The sequence below is a fragment of the Lepidochelys olivacea genome (genome assembly GCF_965140295.1).
Source record: "Lepidochelys olivacea isolate rLepOli2 genome assembly, chromosome: 2".
In the NCBI taxonomy this organism is placed as follows: Eukaryota; Metazoa; Chordata; order Testudines; family Cheloniidae; genus Lepidochelys; species Lepidochelys olivacea.
In genome coordinates this window covers 3,046,018-3,070,723 of record NC_140412.1, presented here as the reverse complement: position 1 = coordinate 3,070,723, position 24,706 = coordinate 3,046,018, and the positions used below count along the sequence as shown (strand labels likewise).

General features: G+C 51.1%; 1 protein-coding gene across 4 annotated transcripts in view; it reads left to right on the top strand.

Moving 5' to 3' along the window:
• Nucleotides 1–14,141, top strand: part of ZFTRAF1 (zinc finger TRAF-type containing 1) — a 49,291-nt gene extending 35,150 nt beyond the window's left edge. For all 4 annotated transcript variants that reach the window (XM_084621811.1, XM_084621812.1, XM_084621813.1 and 1 more), the window contains exons 2-4: nt 8–246; nt 2,701–2,912; nt 6,528–14,141. In XM_084621811.1, the coding sequence (XP_084477937.1) occupies nt 8–246; nt 2,701–2,912; nt 6,528–6,919 (843 nt within the window). In that variant the 3' untranslated portion in view covers nt 6,920–14,141. The remainder of the gene's footprint in view (nt 1–7; nt 247–2,700; nt 2,913–6,527) is intronic.
• Nucleotides 14,142–24,706: the final 10,565 nt, after the last annotated feature.

Genomic DNA, 24,706 nt, shown 5'->3' with positions numbered 1-24,706 from the left:
TTCGCAGTGTACTAATGGTCACTTGATGTGCGCTGGCTGTTTTATCCACCTACTAGCCGATGCCCGGCTGAAGGAGGAACAGGCTACGTGCCCCAATTGCCGTTGTGAGATCAGTAAGAGCCTCTGCTGCCGAAACCTGGCTGTGGAAAAAGCAGTGAGTGAGCTGCCATCAGAGTGTGGCTTCTGCATGCGGCAATTTCCTCGCTCCCTTCTGGAGAGACACCAGAAAGAGGAGTGCCAGGACAGGTAAACAGTCTCACCTGCTGTTCAGTGAGGCACGAGGTGCTTTCGTAACCCCTGAAGGGCAGCCCGCCTTAGGCCCCTCAGGCTTCTCCGCTGCACTGGGTGTTAGTGGCTGCTTCTCAGACGGTACTGTCCGAAGCAGAGCAGGCGGCGCCAAGAGGAGTGCGGTTTAAAACACCGGACTTAGTTGGAGTGTGAATTTTTTATGGTGCTTCTGAACTGTGATTCTGAACCCTAGCGAACAAGACGCACCTGCAGTGTGAGTTTCAGACGGGAGTGTTAGCTTGGGTGGCAGCAGGTACAGCTAATGGGAGGCAGTTGGGTTGGGCAGACTTGCCCTGTTCCACACTACGGAAACCGAGTCCTACTTCAAGAATACGAGCTACCAAGTGAACTCTTACGTACACAGTCATGACAGCTCTCCACCTTCTCCTGGCCGTCCAGAGACACTAGCACAGGCAGATTCAGAACACCCGAGCTAAATGGTTGGATTGCCCTTCTGCAGTATTTAAAGGGAACTGAGTGACCCCTAGTGACGATTATAAAAGCGGCAGGAGGAAGGAACCACATGGCCAGTGGTCTTCTGCTGGAAAATAGCCTTCCAAAGCTTGTAAAACAGCAAGAATGGCATTTTCCTGAGAAATCGTCACCGCTGTAGGTCAGGCCAAAAGGTAGCTGGACTGCCTCTTGCTTACAGCTGAGGCTGTTTTGAGAGTTCTCACTTGCTTCCCAATTGCTGTAGAATCTTCAGTGAAGGGCGTCTCCTCTGGGCTCGTGGCAAGGTGGGGAGGAGGATTTCTCCAGTCTTACAGACCATCTTCCTTAAGGCTATGGTGGGATAACCACATTGAATGTAGGTAACCCTAAACGGACAGATGTTACAAAACCCCAGGGAGGACAGAAAAATGGAGAGCCAGAGAGACTAGGAACATGGGCAGCAAGTAAAATGAGATTACATTTGAGAAAAATATATCAGAACAATAATACCCTAACAGTGAGATGTGTTAGGCTGCAGAATAGTCTTCAAAAGAGGTGCTGTGAAAGGTCTATTGCTGAGGCATCTAAAACAAGGAAACAATGTGTGCTGGCCCCGTGACGTGGGGCTGGAGTAGAACACCTTAGCAGGCTCCCTCTTCTAATGATTGTTGTTTGTAAGGTGGTCTGGCTGCAGGTCACACTCGGTGAGACTGGAAAGTGAAGCTTTTGACTGGCTTGGCCACAAGTTGCTTTACTTCCATAGAATTGTAAAGCAGCACTGAGAGCACAGAGATTTGCACATGATTGTTTTCTATTGCTTCTATCTCACAGCCTACTGGCAGAGGCAGTGCATTGTCCGAGCCTGCGGCATGCACCCTACCTCCCATCCTTATCTCGTGTAGTTGTGAGCAGCCAGAAGCCTGTGGCATGCTTCTCTCGGGCAGAGCCCACTAGCCCAGAGAATACTGGCTAGACTGCAGCATGTCAGCTGGGGCAGAAGCTCCGGTTACACAGCGCTGTTGGGAATTCAGACTTACTGAACTGCCTGTCCACATGAGCGCTCCAGCTGTACTGCGATCAAGTGAAATCTAATAAACCAGCCAGGGTTGAGTGTCAGGATTTGGCTGGGAGGCCCCTGGCAGGAAGCTGCTTGTGTGCCCTCTCCGGTAAAATGGCACCTTTCCCATCTCCCCTACGGGAGCTATGCCCCAGCTTGGCATTACAGGGCTATGCTGTTGTAGGGGCTTTTTCAGTGTAAAATCCTGCCCACGCGTGGTCGCTGAAAATCCATCGCACTCATTGCAGTGAAAAGGGAGTCAGCGCTGACGTCTTTTCAAACTCCATTTCAAATTCAGTCCAGAAGGCACCTCCTGTCACTTCAGTGTATGCTCTGTACTTTACGCAAGTGCTTTTAAAAGGGAGTGGTGCTGGTATGGGATAGTTGCTACTTTACTACTCCACAGAGGGTGCCGCATTTCAGCGGTGGGTGAAGAGAGCCCTGCAAACGGTCCATAGAGTTCTTTGGCATCGCATAAAATGACAGGTGCTAAATAAATCCTGGGGAAGATTTATACTGCAGTAGTGCCCAGAGGCCCCACTGTGTCTGGTGCTCTACAAGCAACACACTAAGATGCCACCCCAGTTTAGGATTACTGACCCCATTGCTGGGACCAGCTGTTTCGTTTGAGCATGAATGACTGCAGCCAAACGTGCTGGCTGGCAAAAGCCTAGGCCTCTTTGGCACGGATGGAGGTTCTGGGATGCCGAGGCCCAGAGGTTTAGTGATGAATTCTGGTAGCCAGTGACGTAGTTACTGTTCCGCCAGGTTGGTCGGGTTTTGCTTTCAGAGGCTGTATTCTGATCAGACAATAAGTGTCCTCATTCATGGAGTGTCATTTGCCATTTGTGCATCTCATTCTGTGGTGCAGTGTCTGTCTACAGAGCAGACAAGTACTCCTGTTTGTGCTCTCTTTGTAACAGGGTGACTCAGTGCAAATACAAGCGGATTGGGTGCCCGTGGCAGGGTCCATACCATGAGCTGACTGTTCATGAAGCGGAGTGCACTCACCCCACAAAGACTGGGAATGAACTGATGGAGATTCTGGATGAAATGGACCAAACCCATAAAAAAGAAATGCAGCTGTATAACAGCATCTTCAGCCTGCTCAGCTTTGAGAAGATTGGCTACACAGGTAATCACTCAGACAGGGCAAAACCAGCCACCACCCAATATTTTCAGTGTCTTGCTTTTGGCACTCCTGTTCTTGACGTACTGATGAAGCCTGTTTTTCTTATGTAATGCACAGTGCCGGTCTGTAGATCAGAAGAGCTGGGCTTTGCTGAGCAGACAGTGGCCGCAGTGCGTCTGTCCCAGTAGTGCTCTCCGAGAAAGCTTCCCTGTCTGCTTGGCCGTTGGGTTAGCTCGTGTCTGTGTTCCTTGCTTGGTGCTGGGCGGAGATGGAGGGGTAGTCAGCCATGTTAAGAGTTGGCTCAGCAGCAGCAGATTTCATTGTCCTGGCGTCAGGTGGGGTTTGGATTCAGGAGGCGAATGCAGGATTTCGGGGCCTCGGAACTGGTGAAGACTGGACCTGTTTCACAGGCTATGTGCTTGGGCTCTGGACAGGAGCTGACCTCAGTTCTTATGGCGCTGCTTCCCTTGATGGCTAGTCCACGGAGCAGCACTTGTGTCGAGTGGGGAGGAAGGCCACTTCCTAGCTGCAGGTAAGGTGCTGTAGTTGCATCCACTGGATTGATGAACAAGACCAGAATAATAAGAATATAAAACCAGTGTTGCCTGTACTGTTTCTTTGTTTTACTGCAAGTGAAAATGAAATTTGACAGCATCCAGCTAACAGACCCCTTATCTGTCATCTGACACATCCTTCCACCTGGAGTCCAGTGTATTAATAACTGCAGTGACCTGCCCACACACACTGACCCTACGTGATAGGCCTCTTGTTTCCACTGCATGAGAATTACAGCTCCTCACATTCCGTTCTGGTTCCTGTTGTTGGGTCACACACAATTGGTGAGCTATTCAGAAAGCTTAATTTATCTTTCACGGGGGTCTCCGTGCTGTTGGTTTTGTACCCATCTCCTGGAGAGCGCTCTTTGTAATACATAGTCATTTCTCATATTTGAGTTCCTCCTGTTCTTGGTTTTCCTTTGGGTGAAGAAAAACCCCAGTGCAGAGCTATCTATTGTCTGCCTCAAATGGCAACTCATGAGGGTAGGGAGGGGGGAAAGAGGGATACAAATTAACTTTGAATTAACAACTAAACAATGCAATGAAACATGCAGGGAAGCTGGTTACTTTATTGGCACATCAGTGCTAAAGTCGGGCCTGGAGAATTGCTCTTTAAGATTTGTTTGTGCTTGAGGTACTTGCAGGCAAATAATATGGAAGAGAAACTCTGAAGAGGGTATGGAGGGGAAAGGGTGTGGGTGGGGAAAACACATTTCCCTTACCATAAATATTTAGCAGCCCCACAGAGAGGAGCGTAGAGGGAAGATCTCCTGGTCTCGGCTGGCTTTCCTCCTCCATTCTGAGGAGCAATGGATGCTCTGCTGTCCCAGAAGGGAGCCGCAGGCAGAAGCATGTGATAACCTCGTACTGCTCAAGGTCTCTGCTTGCCTGTCCCATGTGAGGCAGAAAGGTGATTTTTGTAGTTGCAGTGATAGCCACTCTAGCGTCCTGCTGCATTGATCACTTTGTTTTTTAAATCTGGAGCTGAGTCCTTAGTGAAACTTACCGAGGCCGGCGTGTGGCAAATGGATTGTGCTGGGAGCTCAGATCATGAAAAACAGAGCAGTCTTGTTAGTTGATCCACTTAGCCCGGATTCTGGTTTTTCCCAGCATTACATCCGTTGCTGCCAGTGGATACACGTAAGTAGTTGGCGCTGAGGAGGGGAGCGAAGTTCTGTAGCGTCTGCACTTGGAGCACCAGGCTGAGCTAGAATAGTTGGCTAGGGAGTGAGATAGTCCAGCTTTGCTCTGCTGCTGCTTTCCGGGTCCAGCCCTTGTAGGATAAGTTAGCTCAGGTGGGCACCTTCGAGAGCAGGGCAAAGCAGTAGCATTCTGTGCTGCAGTGCATGGCACTGGAGAGGCAATCGAGACACTACACCCCTATGCCTAAAGCAGTTACTTCCTAGGAAAAATGTTTTCTCTGTGTAGAGATGTGTGTTAGAAATAATACCTCTTGATCCCTGAAGATACAGCTGGACTCTTGGCTCTTTTATTGTAGGATTCTGTAGTAAAATGATGGTGTATGTCAAAGCACTGAGTTACCAATGCTGTGTAGCTTGAATAACTGATCACCTCCTTTGTCCAGGTGTTGCCTGCTGTGCTTTCCTAATTCTTCTGGAAACTTTGAAGAATATGTAAACCTGTATGAAATGCACCCAAAGGGTTATTGTACCTGTAGTTATGCTGTGAGCTTCCATGGTTTGTACAGTAAAGACTTCACTGGAACGATGTGTTTGTCCAAAAGTGATAGAGTTGACAAAGTCTTTGTGCTGGCAAAGAGTTTATTGGACTGACAGCGGACTGTGCCTTGAAACGGGGGCTGGATTTCAGATTTTAGAGTGCATTTGCAAAAGTAAATTTGGACCACTTCCACCCAATGTATTGTTATTTCTTTATGTATCTGAACCCGGAATTTTCTGTACCTTTGAACCCTGAAGGTCTGTGTTTCATATGCCCTGTTCTCTGGTTTTGCACTGTGGTAATGCATAATTGTGCCTTATTACCTTGATTACAGATCTGTATGCATAATCCCAATAAAATGTGCTTTGTTATCTGACCCGTACCCTGTCTGCGTGTGATGCTTGTTTTTATGCACTCCAGACCTCAGTTCGGGCACACCCAAGATTTTATACCTAGGATCCAGCTACAGCTTCCCACAAGACTGACCTCACTACACACTTATTGCCTGTCCCCCTGCTCTTTCTCCATCAACAGACCACAAAGAAACAGGTGTCCATCTTGCCATTCTTGATGGCATGGTTTATAACCAAATTAATGTAGATCATTTGCATCAGTCAGACCCACTTAGGCAACTGACTGATTCTGTGTAATTGTGTGCTGTGTGCACCACCCACTCACCACAAGCTAACGTTAGCGTGTCATTTACCTTGTAACAACAAATTCAGACTGATATAGGGAAATACTTCTTTACACAACAATCAGCTGACTTGTGAGACTCTCTGCCACAAGATATTACCGAGGCTAAGAATTCCGAAAAGGATTAGACATTGATACTCAGAATAGCTACAGTTACACTAAATATGCAAATATCTACAGCATATAAACCCTCATGGCTCCAGACCTAAACCCATCAGAGACTGGGGATTCACTGTCTACAGATGGGGTTACTTCAGCCTTCCTTGCAAGCATCTGATTCTGGCCATTGTCAGAGAGAGGGTGCTAGACTAGATGGTCCAACCCAGTTTGGAAATCCCTATGTTTATAAGGTGGTGTATTCAATGGATTTGATTAACCTTGTTTGTATTTTATTCTCCCCTCTCCCTTTCCCTCCCCTCAATTTTATGCATCTTAAAAGTGCTTCCTGTATTTACTATTTTCGATGGACTGTTAAAGTGCATTGAGTTCCTTCCCAAGAAGTCCTATTTGTCCTGACACTGGCTTGGAGTGGTCACCCCCAACCCCAATTGCCTCCTTATGCCATGTCAAGAAAGGTCCTGCACAATAGCTACAGGTAACGTGAGCTCGATTGTTCAGGCTGCCAGCTGCTCTGGTTAATTGTCTGTCTGTGTTTTCTCCCCCGCCCTCTTTTGTTGTGTTGCAGAAGTTCAGTTCCGTCCCTATAGAACCGATGACTTCATCACCCGCCTGTACTATGAGACACCCAGGTTCACCGTGCTCAACCAGACCTGGGTGTTAAAGGCCCGAGTCAACGACTCCGAACGCAACCCCAACCTGTCCTGCAAGCGCACCCTCTCCTTCCAGCTCATTCTGAAAAGCAAGATCAGTTCCCCCATGGAGTGTTCCTTCCTGCTCTTGAAGGGGCCCTACGACGACGTGAAAATCAATCCCGTGATCTATCACTTCGTCTTCACCAATGAGAACAATGAGACGGAGTATGTGCCGCTCCCCATCATCGACTCTGTGGAATGTAACAAACTGCTGGCTGCCAAGAACATCAACTTGCGGCTTTTTATATTCCAGATACAGAAATAGGCAAGGCTGAGTTATGCTGGAAGTTACCAAGAAAGCACCACTGAACCATAGTTACCTCGTACGGCTGCCTGTGCCCGTTGTGATTTCACAGTAATTTGATCATTTTAAAAGAAAAAAAAACAACAAAACGTCTGCATGTGTATGCAACAGCGTAAGCAGTCACAGCCTTCCTTCCCTTCCCTTCCCCCATCTTCCCCAGGGACAGACAAGAATGGAGCCAGGTCCGGGTCGAGGACTGGCACGTGGGGGTGACAGCTGTGAAACCTGCAGGTGCTGGCAGCATACCAAGAGCTCTTTGGCATGCTGTGGCGAGGGCAAGTTGGGGAGCCAGCGATCCAAGCAGTTCAGTATATGTGAATAGACAGAGTTTTGTTGTCCTGGTACAGTGCACAATCTGCATGTGGCAGCTGGGGGGGCTGTAAGGGAGGCAGTGGTGTTATTTTCTCCCCCTCCTTTCAGATCTCATGTGGCTTGAATGAACTGGATACATTTCAGTTTCCTGTTTTGCTTTTGGGATGGGGAGCACAGAGACAAGTCTAGCTGTGATTTAGGGCTTGGGAGAGCCTAGTTCATTATTACTTGTGCTGTCTGGTCCTCTGTCTATTGTATCAGTAGAATAAAACAAACGGGGATTCCCACCCTCCCCTTCCAAAAACAAAGCAAAACCCTAATGAGGTGTTTGGGGGAGTTTGTGGCACTTGTGCTGGCTGGGCTGACGCTCCACTCTTCTGTGGGAAGAGGATGGAAGTGGGGAGAAATGACGGAGCTGTAGTGCATTGCATATGAAAGTGCTCCAAAGAACCAGATTCCCCATTTGTGTCTAGTCTGTGTAAACTAACCCTTTGTTCCACGTCCTTTCGCCCCAAGCTTTTGGTCCAGTGGAGTTAACCATTGCCATGGTTTGTAAATGGAAGTTTAAGATGCAGGGTGAAGACTATGAAAAGCAGACACGCTGAGCATCGCATGATCTCTCACGGGATTGTGACATGAACCTCCTGGACTGAGTGGGCTTTCCTGGTAATTCCCAAGCGAAGATGCTCTTGTTCTTGAATAACTTAAGAACAGGTTATTGGAGCATTTTTGTCAGGACTGTGCTAACGGCGAATGGATCAGAACGGTTCAGTGTCCCCTCTCCTTCCCTTCCCCCACAAACACCACCTGGACTGCTGCAAACAAAATACTGTATCTCTAGTTTATTTTGTATTGCACATCATGAAGAAACAATCCCAAGGTCATTTCTACAGTTTCATGCTTCCTCCAGCCCTGCAATATAGCACAGGTTGAGATTTTATCTAGACAAGATGAGGACCTATGTAGAAACCAAACCTAAATTCTTGCAGACTTTTCGGAATGCAGGGTGAAATTCTGTCCCTTTGCAGTTTTGCCAAAACTTGAGTTTCTTGTGAAACAAGAAAACAGAAACGAGTTGCAGGCTCTTCTAGTAATTATGCAATTTTACAGTGTGAGAATATTTTTTATATATGAATATATACAGCATGTTTATGGACAGGGATAGTGCAGCCAGTCACCAAATTGTGAAGAGATCTACAGGGATGTTTCACTCGACACTATTTTTAAGAAATGTAAATGTGGGATATTACTGGTGGTGGATGAAAACACTATCACAAGCTCATTAATGCCGTGTATTCAAGACCAGCCACCCAGTAACTATGCCCACTGATGTCAGGCTATCTAATTTTATTTTTAAGGAATAACTGGATTGGGTATGATGTAAATCATGGAAACCTCTTGCAGATGCTGCCTACAATGAAGCTATTACTGTTTTACTTTCTGTCATGAAGCTTCTTCTGCCCTGGGTTTTCATTCTGAATCATGTCAGCTTTCCAGCCTAGCTTTTTCACCTCCCACTGGCCGTTCTAAAGGTAGTGGCCACTGGGAGTTCGAGCCCTTTTATTGGTAACTTGATGAGTCTTTCTGCTGTGCCCCGTGGAATAGGAGAATGTTTATAGCATGAAGCCTAGTTAATAGTCTTAATAGTGTCTTGAAATCTTAGTGATGTCTTCTAAAGAGGCATCGAGTTTCATAGAGTGACAGTATTACGGCCAGGTTAAAACTTGCTTGTTGAAAATGCTCAGTTAGAGAGGGTGTGAGAGTTACAAAGGGAAAATCACTCTCCATTAGCTGCTGCCGTGGAGGTTGGAGTCTGAGGTTATGTGCTACAGGTGCAGCCCTGTCCTTCACGTCTCCCCTCTCACACCTTGCGAGCGGGATCTCCGCTGCCAGAGCCCCAGGTGTGTGGAATGTCTAACACTGACTTGCTAGAATTGTGAGCCGTCATTTTACAGAGGCGTCTCCGTCGCTTCAGAGGGATAACACCTGTTATAGCTTTCTTTTGATTCAATACCAAAGAGCCATTTTCCCGTTAGCCCCGTTACTCCTCGTTACTCTCACATGCTACATGTTAGACTGACAGACTAAATAGCATGCAAATGGCCAGTCTATATTCGGTGATGGTTTTGAGTGTGTCAGAATGACCCCAACACTACAGTGCCCATAGAGCAGGTCAGACCACCTTGGAAAACTTCAGAGGAACTTTTTTGTGATGAATGTAAATTTTTTCAAAATGGATAGTGTCAGGGTTGCCTGTCTTCTGTGTTAGCAACACTGAAGGTATCCCCAAAGGCTGACTCCATTTAGTGCTGTTTCCTGAGATCTAGTCGCTTACAGGATAGATTGGAAGCCAGTTCAGGAAAGATGGTGCCCTCAGGAAAAGCCATTCAGAACAAGCTGGCCACGATCAGAGTCCCTTGCTTGGAAAAGTCTAGAGTGGAGTCAAAACACCAGGGGCAGACTGAGACTTCCCCTTGGTTATGGTAAGGGAACTTGCATCGCAGTTGTCTTCCCATTGCCCCAACCTGCAGTTGTTCAGTTTGTAGTGCAGTTTGTTCCTTTGTGTCAAATGCACAAAGGCTTGTCAAGGAAACAGAAATTCCCCTCACCAGGGGCCGTTGTGTGGTAGCTGACTGGCTCAGGCAGTGCCACGTGAATAGAGCTTGTTTTTTTACGAGGTGGAAGAACTCCAGTGCAGTCTGGTACAGGCCACTACTTCCTTCTGTGACTACCAATAGCTCTTTGAACCTGTCCTTGTTAACTGTTTTGAACAGGACTAGGTATCCACTGGATTATTGATCCTACTGGAATATGGGGGATTCCAATGTTCTGCAGACCTTCCAGGAGAGGATGGCCAGGTGTGGGTAATGTCAGCATGACAGAGCATGTCATGTTGGATTACGTGGACACTTAGTGCTCTGTTCACTTTACACAGAGTACAGCGGCACTGTGGCACGTATCTTCAGAGTAGCATCGTTGGAATGACCAAAAGTGATCTAGAAGTGTCTTGACTATAACCTTTGGGAAGTGAAGACTACCAGCTTTGGCATTTGTGAAACTTAGACTTGCCTTCTCCTAAGGCTCTAAGAAGCTCACAAGTGAAGAGTTGAGTCACCTTAAGGAAGGATTTGCCTATCCTAGTGTAACTGGAAAATACCACGTGCGGCAGATAAGCACAGTGCATCTATCAGGAAGGAGTTGCTACGTTAAGTCCTGTAATAGAGTATGAGAATTTAGTTAAAGCCACCATGCAAACTGATCAGTGCACAAGGTAGGTATATTTCCCATGTACCAGTGCCCTTTTCCCACTGTTGCAAAGGCAGGAGGGTGAGTATTTTCTAGAGTCATTAAAGGTCACCCTAGGAATGTTCTGCAATACCTGACACTTTCCATTTAGTGTAGCCTGGAAGGCATTGATCACTCTCTAACCAGTGCCACTGGTTTGCTAATACACCTGGTATGTTCATGTGCTTTCTACTGAGGCAACTGCCTCTTAACCCGGTGACCAAAGAAATCCAAGTTCTGGTATCAGCCGTGCGAGTGGTAGAACTTCAGTAACGGCTTCATGGGACGGGCTACTGAGAGGCACAGAAGCGAAACACAAAGGCGCTCTGCATTAATATGAGCTGTTGGAGGGAGGGTGAGAACTATGCATGGCTTCAAGACCTAAATTAAGGGGTAAAACTTTCCAAAGTAAATGGAGCATATGAGAAACATGTGCTTGGAAATAAACTTCAACAGAAGAAATCCTGTCCCTGAGGAGTTCCCCTTCCATCCTGAAAGCTTAGAGCAACTTGGGGCTTAGTTCAGGGGGAGCCTCTTTCCCAGGAGGCTTGAGAACCCATCAAGAGATGGCAAAGAGACGTCATTCCATTAGGAAGCTTTGAAGATTCTCCTAGAGAACTTCAGGCAAATCCTCTGGAGAGTTCATTCTGCTGCTCTGAGGATGGGCAGCTGCAGAGATCTTTGTACAGCTTTGTTCTAATGATTCACTTTTTAAAAAATTGGAAATGTTCAACCCCCACGTGCCCCTGAAAAGGAAAGACTCATTTTATATTTCTTAATACCGGCTCTTGACGCTTCTGGGTTTGATCCATGTGTAGTTTGCATGCTGGGTTTTCCCCACGCCAGCTTCTTCTTTCAGAAGGTTACCTGGGGACTCACTCATTTTCTAGTACATGGGGAGAATTTGTGGCAACCTCCAAACTTTTCAGGGTAGAATAATTTTACCAGGTCGCTTCCCCAATTCCACCCCCGATGATTTTAAAGCTAGTAAAATCCTGCAGGTCTGAACTTGTTTGTGGCCTAATCTTAGTACAATAGTCCAGGTTACTATGTTTTCATCTCTGAGAGTGTTTCTCCAGTTCCGTGAGTGTGTAGGGTGAATGCTGGTGAGTTTCTGAGGGTAAATTGTTTTGTATTTGGTAACTCTTGTCCCAAGCAACTGGCTCCCATGGGAGGAGGTAGCTTTGCTTATCTTCATTTGGTTGTTGGGAAGAATCTGGCTGTTTTCTGTGCACTTTGCTTTAGATGATGCCCAGTGACAGTGGAGTCTTCCTGTGCTGCTGTCAAAGGGGGGTGCTCCCGGGCTTGCCCAGCTGAGCACCACACTGGCTACGTTGCAGGGGTTGGGGTCCCCACCTAATTAGTAAGTAAAACGGATGCAGCCGTCCTCATCTCTTTAATTGAGGGATGCAGCTTGGGTAGGGTGGTTGCCAGTGCACAGTGCTGCTGCTTAGATCAAAGTGTAGCCCTGTAATCTCCATGGCCCGTCTTCCCCATGAAGATAAGGGAAGCCACAGGCATTTTATGCAACACAGGGTTAATCAGTGTCGGAATATTAGTCTTCTCTCCAAAGACAACTCCAGTAGGCCTTGAATTCAGATGGAACAGATTTTTTTAATGCAACTCTCTTCTGTAGATTCAGGCAGGAACCTCCAGTTTGCACATTTAACGAGATTCCTTTAGTCTCTGTGTGATAGTTGCATGAGTTGAGCAGAAGATGTCGTCAGACAGCAACTTTGAGTGAAACGGGCACAATCTCTGAGAGTTCCCAATATTAAGGCAAATTGAGACCCAGCCCGTCAACTGTGATTTAATGCAACTCTGCGTCTCCTGCACCATAGGGTGCTTCCCAATAGCATGCACAGTGCCATGGGCTGCACATGACAAACCTGTCTGGGCAGAGACCCCTTACTGTCATCTGATCCTCCCCTGTGTGTGTAGATCTCTCCCTACTCCTCTTTTGTGTCATACTGTTTTACATACTGTTTGCTATGTGCCTTTAATATCGGCCACTGTTTTCAAAGGATGGCTATGGGAAAAGTGGAACCCTTTCCCAGGAATGTTCCTCTGCAGCCCTCAGCAGATGCTAGTTGAATGAATGTGTCTGCAGGTCTTCACTAAAGAGGTATTGCCTCTTCCTCTTTCTCTTCTCTTGTTGCCACTGAATGTTTCTGTCCCCTTTTTTTGCCTCTAGATTCCTCTCTCCTGTAAGCGCAAGGTGTTGTGCTTTGGAGTAGCCATGTGTTTCCCGTTTCTGAAAGGTGGGACTGAGATTATTGGTCAGATGCAGACTTAAATTTGCGTAAGCCTGGGCCAGTCTTTGTGGCCCAGGCCTGGGGAGTGATGTGACCAAATTGTGTCTGAATGGGACTGAATGCACAGTCTTCCCCTGTGGTTACTGTTTGTACTGCTTCACTAAGACAATGGCAGGTAATCTCTTTGGAAGCCAAAAGACAGGGCCCTTGTACAGTATTACAAAAGTTCTTGTATATTAGTATTAGTTCTAAAAGGGCAGAACGAAGGGAGAAGCAACTATATATCCACATCCGACCGAAGCATTAGACTGAGAAAAGCACATTGCAGTGAGGGGGAGGACCTGGTAAAGTGGGGACTCCAGCTGGGGTTACTCATCAGAGTCCAGCTGCTAGAGTTGGCATTCCATAAGAGCTGTGTCCATTGCTCCCTTTGGGTTTGCGGTTTTAAAATGCCTTCCTGAATCAGTGGCTGTGTCCGGGAGTCCCTGGCCAGCTGCTAGCCAGACTCAACAGATTTCCTGGGTGTGATGGTCAAAAAATTCTAAATTATCAAATTTTTTTGCAAAGCTGTTCTCTCTCTCCTCGCCCTCGTCCCTCAACTCCTTTGCATAGGTCACCCTGTCCTTACTGGACATTGGAAAATTCATACACAGTAGCTGAGCCTTACATGTCTAGTTCAGTACTAGACAAATAAAGATTGTAGCACGTCTCTTCATGCCAGGGCTGAAGACTGGCAGACCACAAACCTCCTTACAGTATTTACTGTGGGTAATTTATTTAACAGTGAATGTAGAATTAAAATAATTTAAAAGCTAACGGTTTGTTTGCGGGATCGTATGTCCTCTCTGTAATTGGCCTGGTTTTATTTGTGTTCTCGTTCCTTTAGTTCATTCTATATAGCAGGGCTAGAACGGACAGGGTGGGGCGCGGGGGGGTGAGAGGGTTAATTCTAACTCTGGGATTCAGCTTGAGGCTGGTGTTCAAAGTAGATGAGGGTGGGTGGGTTTCAGTCTGGCCTCTGGACATTTGTCTCGCAGAACCAGCCCGCAGCTGGCAGGCGAATCAGGGCGGCGTGGGACTGGACTAGTGGGGACTGCCGTAAATCAGGGCTGAGAAGCGCTGCTAGGGCGTTGTCAAGAGAGCACGTGCAGCCCCTGGCTTGATTACCGCTACCGCTCGCCTCCTCCCAGGGCCTGAGCACTACACGTGGCGACCCCCGTCTGAGAGGGCTGGTTCTGACGCTGTCGGGAATGATTTCTTCTGTTCCTTTTGTGGTCTGCGTTCTGTTTGAATAGTTTCTGTATGTAACTGTAGTAAAAAACCAAACCAAACCACTTGTGTCTGTGTTTACTTGACCAAACCGTGCTGCCAGTCATCCTCCCTGCTCTCTGGAAGATCTGCCAGCGCCGTGGGGTGCAGAGTCTCTGTTCCGTGGAGCAGGCCCACGGGGCAGGTCAGCTTTGCTGCTGGGGCAGCTCCTGACCATTCTAGGTCTGGTGCACTTTGTCCTGTCTCCGCGCAGGGAGCTGGACTAGATGACCTCTCAGGGTCCCTTCCAGCCCTACATTTCTGTGACTCTCCCTGGAGGAAACTTGAGCCCCACAAGATCCCATACTTTATCAAAGGAGTTGATTCCATTTGTGCCGTTACAGTAGCCAAGAATGGTGAGAACATTGGAAAGGGACCTCTTCGAATCCCAGCCAAAGCATGCTAGGCATGGCCCAGTTCTGCTCCTGGCTTGGGTCTGCATGGTCAGGACCCCAGCAGCCAGACTGCACGCAGTGACAGCCCTGTGTAATGTTCCTGACCAGTCAGAATGGAGGCACCACAGTGTGGAGAACGAACAGCCACGCCACCCAGTAACCCAAATATGGCTACTCCCCTCTCATCCCTGCTTCACCTGCCCAGTGTCTGGGTCTCTGAATCTCAGCATGTCCTAGGCCCCACAGCCCAAGTCTGTGGGGGAGAATAGGACTGTGGGAGTGAGGAACCCAAAGTTAAGTGGTTAGGCAGTGTGATGGCAGAGAGATCAGGGTAATAACAGGAATTCCTCATGCATAGTGCTGGCTTCTAAATTAAGTGGGGCCGAGGGGTTACTGTGGATAGTCCAGTGATGTCATCTGCTCAGTGGGAGTCAAAAAGCAAACGACCTCAGGATATAGAAAATAATAAAAATAGCTCTTCTTCTATCTCCATGGCGGGGCCTTAACCCAAATGCTGGGTTCAGGACTGGTCACCTTCTCTCGTTCATGGCCCAGCAGCAAGCGAAGGGGTCAAGGGGTGGGTAGTGAAAAGGGTTAGAGTTATGAACTCTTCAGCACGGGGAAAATGAGAAGGCCTGGGGCTGTTTCGAGGGGGAAGAGGAGGTGTGATGTAGGGGTCCAAAATAATCGAATAGAGAAGGTGACTCGTGCGCTTCTAGTTATCTTTTCTGATACAAGAACAAGGGGACGGTCTGAAAGGCAACAGAAACTGAAAAAAAACATTTTTGGCATGATGCATTGCTTGTGAAACTATCTGCCACAAGCTTGCTGAGTCCAAGAGCTCAGCAGGATTCAGAACAGGATTGGACATTTGTAGAGGTAACAGGAACACCCAATTTAAAAATAAAATTGCTCGTTGGGGTTGCGATTGTATCTCTTTAAGTTGTTTGTACGACACCTTTACACTGGGGCCCTCATCCTGACTGAGCCTCTGAAGTTTTGTAGTAAAAATAGCCAAGATCATGATGTTTCAGATCCTAGCTCAATGTCGGGGAGTTAGGACGAACTCGGAGCAGATTATCCCAGAATTGGGCATTCTGGACATTCTGGCTCCTTCCCCTGAAGCCGCCAGTCCCAGCCACTCTCAGCACATCGGACTAGATGGAGCCGTGCTCTGAGCCGGTAGGGCAGTGCCTGCGTTTCCTGCTTTTATCTCCCTTTCTTTGTACCTCTTGTTGCACCCTGGACCTTCCACCTTTATTCTCCCTGGCGCCCTCTGGAGATACTGAAGTCGTGTAGTTGCCTTTGGCTTTAACACAAGTCAGTGTCGTCAGGCGAAGTAGCTGAAACATTGACTTTGTTCATTACTTTACCTGCTTTGTGAAGTGCTTTGAGCTCTGCTGATGAAAAGCGCGAGATGAGAGCGAGGTAATATTATTACTCGCTGATATTGGGAGTGCTGTGTGTAGAGGTTAGGTTTTCCATATGCTCTTTTTTATTAGCAGCAGCAGCCTTTGTGATGGATGGTCCGTGCGTTTGAATAACACACTGTCATTGTGATGTTAGACTTGGTACAACACTGTAATCCTCTGGCCGGTGACTATTGAAAACTAGTTTGCCAACACGTTACTTGTTGGTACAGTGTGGCCTATTTCTGTAGGCCCCCTCCATCCCGCTCAGCTGGGGTGTGCTCGGGGTATAAGCCCACGCAGCGGGATCCCTCACACTACAGCAGCACAATCCTGATTCACTGCGTCTGATCGTGAGTCCCACTGATTTCTTTCTATTTAATTTCTCTGGGTACTGGGTGTCACTCAGACTGTCCAGAGCAGCCATTTTATGTATATCCTCTGTGCATAAAACCTCACCGGGATCCATCATCCTATCAAGCAGAAGAAAATGTGAACCCACCCCCAAAAAACCCCTCTCTAGCTATATGGTCGTCCTGCACCATAGGACGGGGGTGCCTTCTAAACTCCCCCTCTCTCACCTCCCAGAGCCGCAGAGACGTAGCTGGGGTTTTCTGTAGGTGACATGAGTTGGTTGGGGTTTGTGTGTCTGTTGAAGCACTGCGTGAAGGCGCGTGCAGTCTCCGATGTAGATCTGGGCGTGGTGAGGTGGATGGAGTACGGAAGGGTGGTTCAGTTCAGCTGTGTCAGCTCCTTCTCCCACGCGTCAGGGTCCTCTTGGTTGGCAGGTGAGAACAGAACCGCGCTGGGCGGTAGCGGTTGTGTGGGGAGAAGTGACTATTTGGGTGGCTAGTGCCATGGAGAGCTCTGCATCTCGGGACAGACATTTTGGCCTGGAGTCTGGGGAGCCAGTGCGGACAGCGGACACCCCGTGGGGGATGTGCTGCCAGTGACCTGTGGAGCTCCTGTGTGTTGTGCAAGCTGGAGGGTTTTTCAGAATGTTTCTAGATAGCCGTCGTGATGATCAAACCTGGAGGCCACAAACACACAGATCCCGGCCAGGTCTGTGGCCTGCTGGAGGGGAGCGATCCTCTGGCCAGCCGCGGAGACAAGTGGGCGTCTCTTGCTGCTGTGGCTCTTTCGGACTCATGACCACCAAGTGTCCAAGGGACCCCAACGTGGTGGACTGAAAAGGTGGGGGAGGAATATAATTTATTGGACTGACTTCTGTTGGTGAGAGAGACGAGGTTTTGAGCTACACAGAGCTCTTCTTGCCAAAGCAACTTCCTCAAAGGACTTCCTGTTTCTGACAGCAGCCCCTCAGTCTGACGTGGATTCACCTTTAGCCAGGGGTTTGCTCCACTTCCAGAGGATGGGCACAGTCAGGGGGCTTGGCCCTCCTGAAATGGAGCGTCTATAATAGGGCCTCCCTTCTTGGCTACGTGAGGCCGAGAACCTGATGCTCAAGCACTGGCTAAGCTCGGAAACTTCTTGCTCCTGATCTGTGGAGGGGATTCAGATCTGCCAGAAGGAGCCAAGCAAACCCCAACGGCCCCCGGCTCCTCTGCACCCGAACCCCAACGGCCCCCAGCTCCTCTGCGCCCAGGATGCCCCCTGGGCAAGACGACTGTAATTGTTAGGTGCCGTGTGGAACTGCACTAGAGACAATCAGATTTCGTAATGAAATACACATTGGCAAGTTTTCGCAGGCTGAGAGTTTTGATTTTCCTCCCCCTTCTCTGCTCCAAGAGACTTTTGTACGTTCCCTGACTAGACACTTTCACTCTGCCCTGCAGAGAACTGACCCACCGGCCCCCGGGAGCAGCCCCCTCGGCGTGTCAGGTTACAGTTCACCTGCCTTCCCTAATACCTACTTAAAATCCCTTCCCCCTTGTGAAGTCGAGCCAGCGTTTCTTCTCCAGGGCATATCCTCTTCCTACCAAGGGTGTTCAGACCTGTGCGGCCAGCATGGACCCAGGCCCTGCAATCCTGGCACTACCCTGGATCCTGAGAACTGGCAAGAGGCTCTCAGATAACCCCATCCCTGTGTCAGTCTGTGACACTGGCCCTTTTCTGCCTCCTGGAAAGCCTGTCCAATGAGGCCTGCTGGTTTCCCACGCCACGGGGGCTGGCGGGGGCTGCTGAGGCAGGTATTGTTTAATCTGGTCTCTTCTCCCGGAGCAACTTCCACTGCTCTCAGAACTTGGGGCTGCAGAGGCGGAAGGATGGCACCGGCGAGAGCTCAGCGCTCCCTAACGCCATGGTGGAGCGTTCCTTCCGTCGTGACTCAGAGCAAAAAGCTGCCCCCCGAGCTCCCTGTGCGTCCCGTCCAGTGAACTGCCTGGTGCTGCTTCATTTGGAGAGATCTGACAAGGCCGCGGGCTGAGGGCAGTAATGCTGCAAAGCCCAACACGAGTGGGGCTGTTTTCTCCACGTTCCTTCTGCAGCTGTGTGTTCAGTGGGGCCTACATCTTAACCCCCCCCCCCCACAACTATGGGCTAAAAATATACACCGGACCCCTGTCGTCCTACAGGTTAAACCTGTTTGCTGGGGTGGGAAATACCTGCTCTACTCTGCCCTTTGGCCAGCCTCGTGCTCCCCAAGCCACACCTGGGCCTGGCTGGGGAAGGGGCATAGAAGCTGGCAGATCGTGTATTCCACATGTAGCAGGATGTTTGAGTTTGGTTTGACGGGCGGCTCGCTGCTGCTGCTGTTTATTGCAAAGAAACGTGCGAGAGCCCATGAGGAAGAGAGACGTGGCTGGCAAAAGAACAGAAAGAAGGCAGTGCCAGTCCGCCTCCATCCCCGGTTTCTGCCTGACCTCTGTCCTCTGACCTGAAAGGATCCAGCTCCTCTCTAGTAGCAACAAAGAGATGCCATGTTCCCCTCTTTAATCCTGGCACCTGCCACCTCCACTTTGCTCGTCGCCCGTTCCCCGGAAAGGCCTCGTGCCCATTGCTGATGGTGCCAGCAGACACGCGAGGTGCCGCCGATGGATGATGCGAACACAGGGTGAGGGGAGAGTGCTACCTCGTGCAATAGGACCTCGGGGGGGATAGCTGCTGCTGTTTGGCTTCATGTGACCCTTCGAAACAGCCTCCTGAAGAGTTCTGCGTGCGTGACCGAGCGGCTCGCGGGGGCCGCACGGGACACCCAGCGGTGCCGGAAAGACCTCAGCCGGGGGAATTCTGGCACAGACGTCACCATCTGACAATTCTGGCACAGACGTCACCATCTGACCAGTCCCGCAGGAAACCGTGCGGCTTGCACTCCACGCCGTGCGTGCCGGCCTGAGCGCTGTGGGGCGCGCGCCGGAGAGAGCTCGACGTTGAAATGTCGTGCCAACGGAGGAGGGCGCTGGGTGTGAGTGACTGAGCATGGAGAGAGGAGGTGAGCCAATGGGCAGGCTCCACTTCGGAGTCACATTTGAAAGTTGAAAGTAAACGAATTAACGCACCCCTGTCTGCTTGGGGAGATGGAAGCGTGCTGCGGCTCGGTCCATGCGGCCCACCAAGCCGGACACGCCTTTCGTCAGGCGTTTGGGGGATGGACACTGACGCCTGGAGCATTTCTCGGCTTGGCTGGAATAGCAGGTGGGTTCAAACCAGCCCTTCCTGGGCTGTACTGGGTGAGTGCGCTGCTTTGAAAGGGCTTGGTCCCTTTCCCACAGGGAAGTCGCCCTGACTTCCTGCTCCTGTGCCCTCTGCTGGGGTTCTGCGGGACCGTGAAGGCCAGAAGGGACCATGGTGCTCAGCTAGTCCGGAGAGGACCCCCCCCCCCCCGTTCTGAGACGATCACAGCCTGGGGGTGTGGCTCTGGTTCCCTGAACGTTGGGTCCAGGTTCCTGGGGCAGAGCCCAGGCCACAGCAGGACTTGAGCCCTATTCATGCAGGTCATTGCCTCATGCCTCCTCTGCACCCAGGTCCTGTGGGGTCTGGCACCGGCTGTGCTGTGGCTTGAGCTGGGCAGCCTGGAGACCTGGGTTGCAGGCTGCCCTCCCCGAGCTCTCTGCCGGCCACTGGCTTCTGGGTGCAAGCAAGGATCCTGGGCCAGTAAGCCTCACTTCAGTCCCTGGAAAAAATCATGGAGCAGGTCCTCAAGGAATCAATTCTGAAGCACTTAGAGGAGAGGAAAGTGATCAGGAACAGTCAGCATGGATTCACCAAGGGCAAGTCATGCCTGACTAATCTAATTGCCTTCTGTGACGAGATAACTGGCTCTGTGGATGAGGGGAAAGCAGTGGACGTGTTGTTCCTTGACTTTAGCAAAGCTTTTGACACTGTCTCCCACAGTATTCTTGCCAGCAAGTTAAAGAAGGATGGGCTGGATGAATGGACTATAAGGTGGATAGAAAGTTGGCTAGATTGTCGGGCTCAACGGGTAGTGATCAATGGCTTCATGTCTAGTTGGCAGCCGGTATCAAGTGGAGTGCCCCAAGGGTCGGTCCTCGGGCCGGTTTTGTTCAATATCTTCATAAATGATCTGGAGGATGGTGTGGATTGCACCTTCAGCAAGTTTGCAGATGACACTAAACTGGGAGAAGAGGTAGATACGCTGGAGGGGAGGGATAGGATACAGAGGGATCTAGACAAATTGGAGGATTGGGCCAAAAGAAATCTGATGAGGTTCAACAAGGACAAGTGCAGAGTCTTGCACTTAGGACGGAAGAACCCAATGCACCGCTACAGACTAGGGACCGTTCTGCAGAAAAGGACCTAGGGGTTACAGTGGACGAGAAGCTGGATATGAGTCAACAGTGTGCCCTTGTTGCCAAGAAGGCCAATGGCATTTTGGGATGTATAAGTAGGGGCATTGCCAGCAGATTGAGGGACGTGATCGTTCCCCTCTATTCGACACTGGTGAGGCCTCATCTGGAGTACTGTGTCCAGTTTTGGGCCCCACACTACAAGAAGGATGTGGAAAAATTGGAAAACGTCCAGCGGAGGGGAACAAAAATGATTAGGGGTCTGGAACACATGACTTATGAGGAGAGGCTGAGGGAACTGGGATTGTTTAATCTGCGGAAGAGAAGAATGAGGGGGGATTTGATAGCTGCTTTCAACTACCTGAAAGGGGGTTCCAAAGAGGATGGATCTAGACTGTTCTCGGTGGTAGCAGATGATAGAACAAGGAGTAATGGTCTCAAGTTGCAGTGGGGAAGGTTTAGGGGTGGGATATTAGGAGAAACTTTTTCACTAGGAGGGTGATGAAACACTGGAATGTGTTACCTAGGGAGGTGGTGGAATCTCCTTCCTTAGATATTTTTAAGGTCAGGCTTGACAAAGCCCTGGCTGGGATGATTTAGTTGGGGACCTGTCCTGCTTTGAGCAGGGGGTTGGACTAGATGACCTCCTGAGGTCCCTTCCAACCCTGATCTTCTATGATTCTAAGGAGTCCTCCTGCATGCCCCTGGCTGCTGAGTTCTCTCGGGGGTCTGCCCCTCCTGCCCACTGGGGTGGTTGCCCCCCTTTCTGGCACTTGCCTGCTGGGGTGGGTTGCCCCACTCAGTCCCCCTTTCCATCCCCTCCCCCCCACCCCATTCTGAGGTGATCCCACTTTCCTTCATTGGGGGTCCCCTCTCCTGTGGGTCAGTCCCCTCTGGTTGGCTTGGCCCCTTTCCCAGCGCAATCCCCTCAGCCCTCAGGTGACCACACTCTGGCCCGTGTGGCCCGTTCACCCTGCCAGACAGGAGCCACATCCTCTCGCCCAACCCCCCCTGCCATCCTTCAGCTTGATCCTCTAGCGATGGACTCCCCCGTCCTGCGGGGAGAGAGATGCTGGGGGGATGGTGTGAGGGGGCAGGGAGAGCAGGGAGGGAGATGGGAGGGATGTCTGAGGAAATAGGTGGGGAGGGCAAGCCGTGAACCGGGGCAGAGGAGACGGGGGCAAAGGACCAAAGGCTGAGGACCAGAGCGAGGGGCCGTCAGTGTGTGGGAGGGGAGAGGAACCAGCCAGAGAGGCAGGACAAACCCCACAGACCCATGAATTGGAGCAAGCCCAGGAGCTGCAGGGGCTGCAAAAGATGATGAGAAAAATTCTCCCATCTCCAGCGGGCAGGGGAAAGGAGCGAAACACCGGGGGCAGCTGCAGTGGGGGCCGGTTTCGGTGTCTCGGGGTTGCTTTTAACAGTCCAAAAGAGACGCGCCTGCCCAGAAATCTGGGACAACTGACCCCCCCACAGGCGAAGATTCCCCGCTCGCAGGGCTGAAGCCCTTGGGCTTTGGCCCCCCAGGGTGGTGGGGCTCAGTCGTTTTCAGGTCTGGGGTCGTGTAGTAATTTTTGTTGTCAGAAGGGGGTCCCGGGGCAATGAATCGCTAGGCCTTTTAAACTGCCCTCCCAGGTAGAAACACCTGTCCCCTCCCCCCTGCATTAGGCTTAGGGCGGGAGGTTTAGGTGGCTGACCCCCAGCCCTGCAATAAGGGCACATGAAGCGTCGGGCTGACGCGAGGAGCCGCAGGTGCAGCGTTTCCCTGGAGCACTTTCCCTGCGTCAATTGTCCACTCGCTGCTGCATCAGAGCAACATTGTAATGTCACAGCCAGGGCGGAGATCGGGGGGCATTAGGGGCATTGCCCCCCCAGACTGCAGCTTTCCACTCCCCTCCCGGCCCTGGCCCTTCAGCGCAGCCCCAGGGCACACAGCCACTTGCCCGGCCTGGCAGACCCTGCGTTTGGGGGGGCAGGGTCTGGAACAGGGGAATTTTGGGGGGTGGGGGAGCCTGGGTCAGAGGCGCAGAAGAGGCACAGCTGGAAGGTTTCCTCCTCCTGCCCTCAGCAGCTGGCTTGCAGGCGGGGGGTCAGGGGTTGCTATTTCACTGTGGAGAGTATCGGGGAACCCCCATGCACTGAACTGTCCCCTCCATCTCGGGTGTTGGTGGTGGGCTGTGGGTGGGCTGTTTTGCAGTGAAGGGCTGGGGGATCCCCCTCCCCAGGGCACTGACCTGTCCCCTTCCCCCCTCCTGTCTCCCCTATCCATGCGGGAGCCCTCCCCCACCATTATAGGCTGCGCCCTCCCCAGCCAGGGTGGGGCACGAAGCTGCCAGCAGCAGCATCCTCAGCCTGTCCCCACCACTGGGCTTGCTCAGCCGTTTTGCTGACTGGGGGCTCCCCTGCCCCATTCCCCCCACGCTCAGCCCCCTAACTCCCCTCCCAAAACATGACTGTCCCACTCCTTAACTCGTCATATGCCTTTGCTCGAATGGCACTCCCCACAACCGCAACAGTTCCTAGGGCTCGGGCGTGACCTTGCACGTGGCAGGCTTACGGGGTCTTTTCCCAGAGAAAGAGCCTCACACAGTAATAACCCTAACCTCTGTTGATTACCAGTCACCACAACAGAACACACATGCTGAGCACACAACGCTCCCCGCTCCCAAGGAGACCGGAGCTTTCCCTGGTGGCCAGTCAGGATCAGGTCATCCGGGGACTCCAGTTTCTGCCCGGTGTCACGGGCTGGGTGCCGAGGTCTGGCAGCTCTGCTCTTGGGCTGTGTCCTGGAGTTGGTCCCAAAGCACTTCCTTGTGGACCCCAGTTCATACAGCGAAACTTGAGTCCTGCGTAGCTGGGCCTTCACCCGTCATTTTAAAGTACAAGACAGTACTTCTCACCAGTCCTAGCCCCTTCAGACCCCACCACCTTGGCTGACTTACACCTTGCAAGACTAGCCACGCAACAGACAGAACCAAGCAAGGAACCAGCCAGCCAGACCCTACAGAGAAACCCTGGAGAAGTGGGGACCGTGAAGGCAGAACAATAGAAGGGGGGATTTGACAGTCACAGCTGGTGAGACGTGAGTCCTTGCCAGACAGGAGGCTTCAAACAACGTTTTCTTTAACCAGCTTAAGATCTGTTTCTTTAGCTGGTGCTGGTGGGTGCTACGGGGACAGGAGCCGCTTACCAGCCCGATAGGCTGTGACTTCCTGCTTCTTCTTTGCTCATGGCTGCTGCTGCTTACTCAAGGAAAAGACCTCAGACCTGACAATATGGCTACAGAAAGAGACCTTATCCTTACAGCTGGGCACCTGGGCAGAGCTAGGACACCAGTGCAAATAAAGCCTGTTCTGGGCGGCTTTGCCCCATGCCATCAGTCGCTAGCAGGGACGAGTGTGGTCACCTAAGTTCCCTCTAAGCTGCGCGGCTGTGCAGCAGCCTATAAAGGGTCGCGCAGTCCTCTCCCCCAGCCCCGGAGCTGCTGCAGGGAGAGAGATCTGGGGGGAGCTCCCTCCTGCACCCCAACCCCCTCATCCCCATCCCAGAGCCCATACCCTCCGCCAGAGCTCTCACCCTGCCCCCACACCCCAACCCCCTGCCCCAGCCCTGAGCCCCCTCCCACATGGTGAACCCTCATCCCTGGCCTCACCACAGAGCCTTCACCCCCAGCCGGAGCCCTCACTCCCACACCCCAACCCTCTGCCACGGCCTCACCCAGGGATCTGATCCGACCGTGACACCCACGGGTTAGTTGCTCCAGACCGGGGGGACGGTTTCCACATTAAGTGTCAGCGTGGTGCCTAAGCTGTTCTCTGCATTGCCCCGCCCCGCCCCCCAGTCTAAACGTGACCAGGTTTCCAAGGGTAGCTGCGCCCTGGCTTTGCTGCACCGGCCCTGCTTGGGCCAGCGTTGCGGTGTGGGAGCGTCAGGAGCACTCTGCCTCCAAGGCCTTTCGAAGCCTGGGCTCTTGGCCTCCCATTCTGCTACTGGCCATGCTGATCTCCTCCAGATGTGGGGCCCAGAGGCTATGCCCACAGATGCTGCAACTCGGGGTGGGGGGCTGCAGCACCTCCAC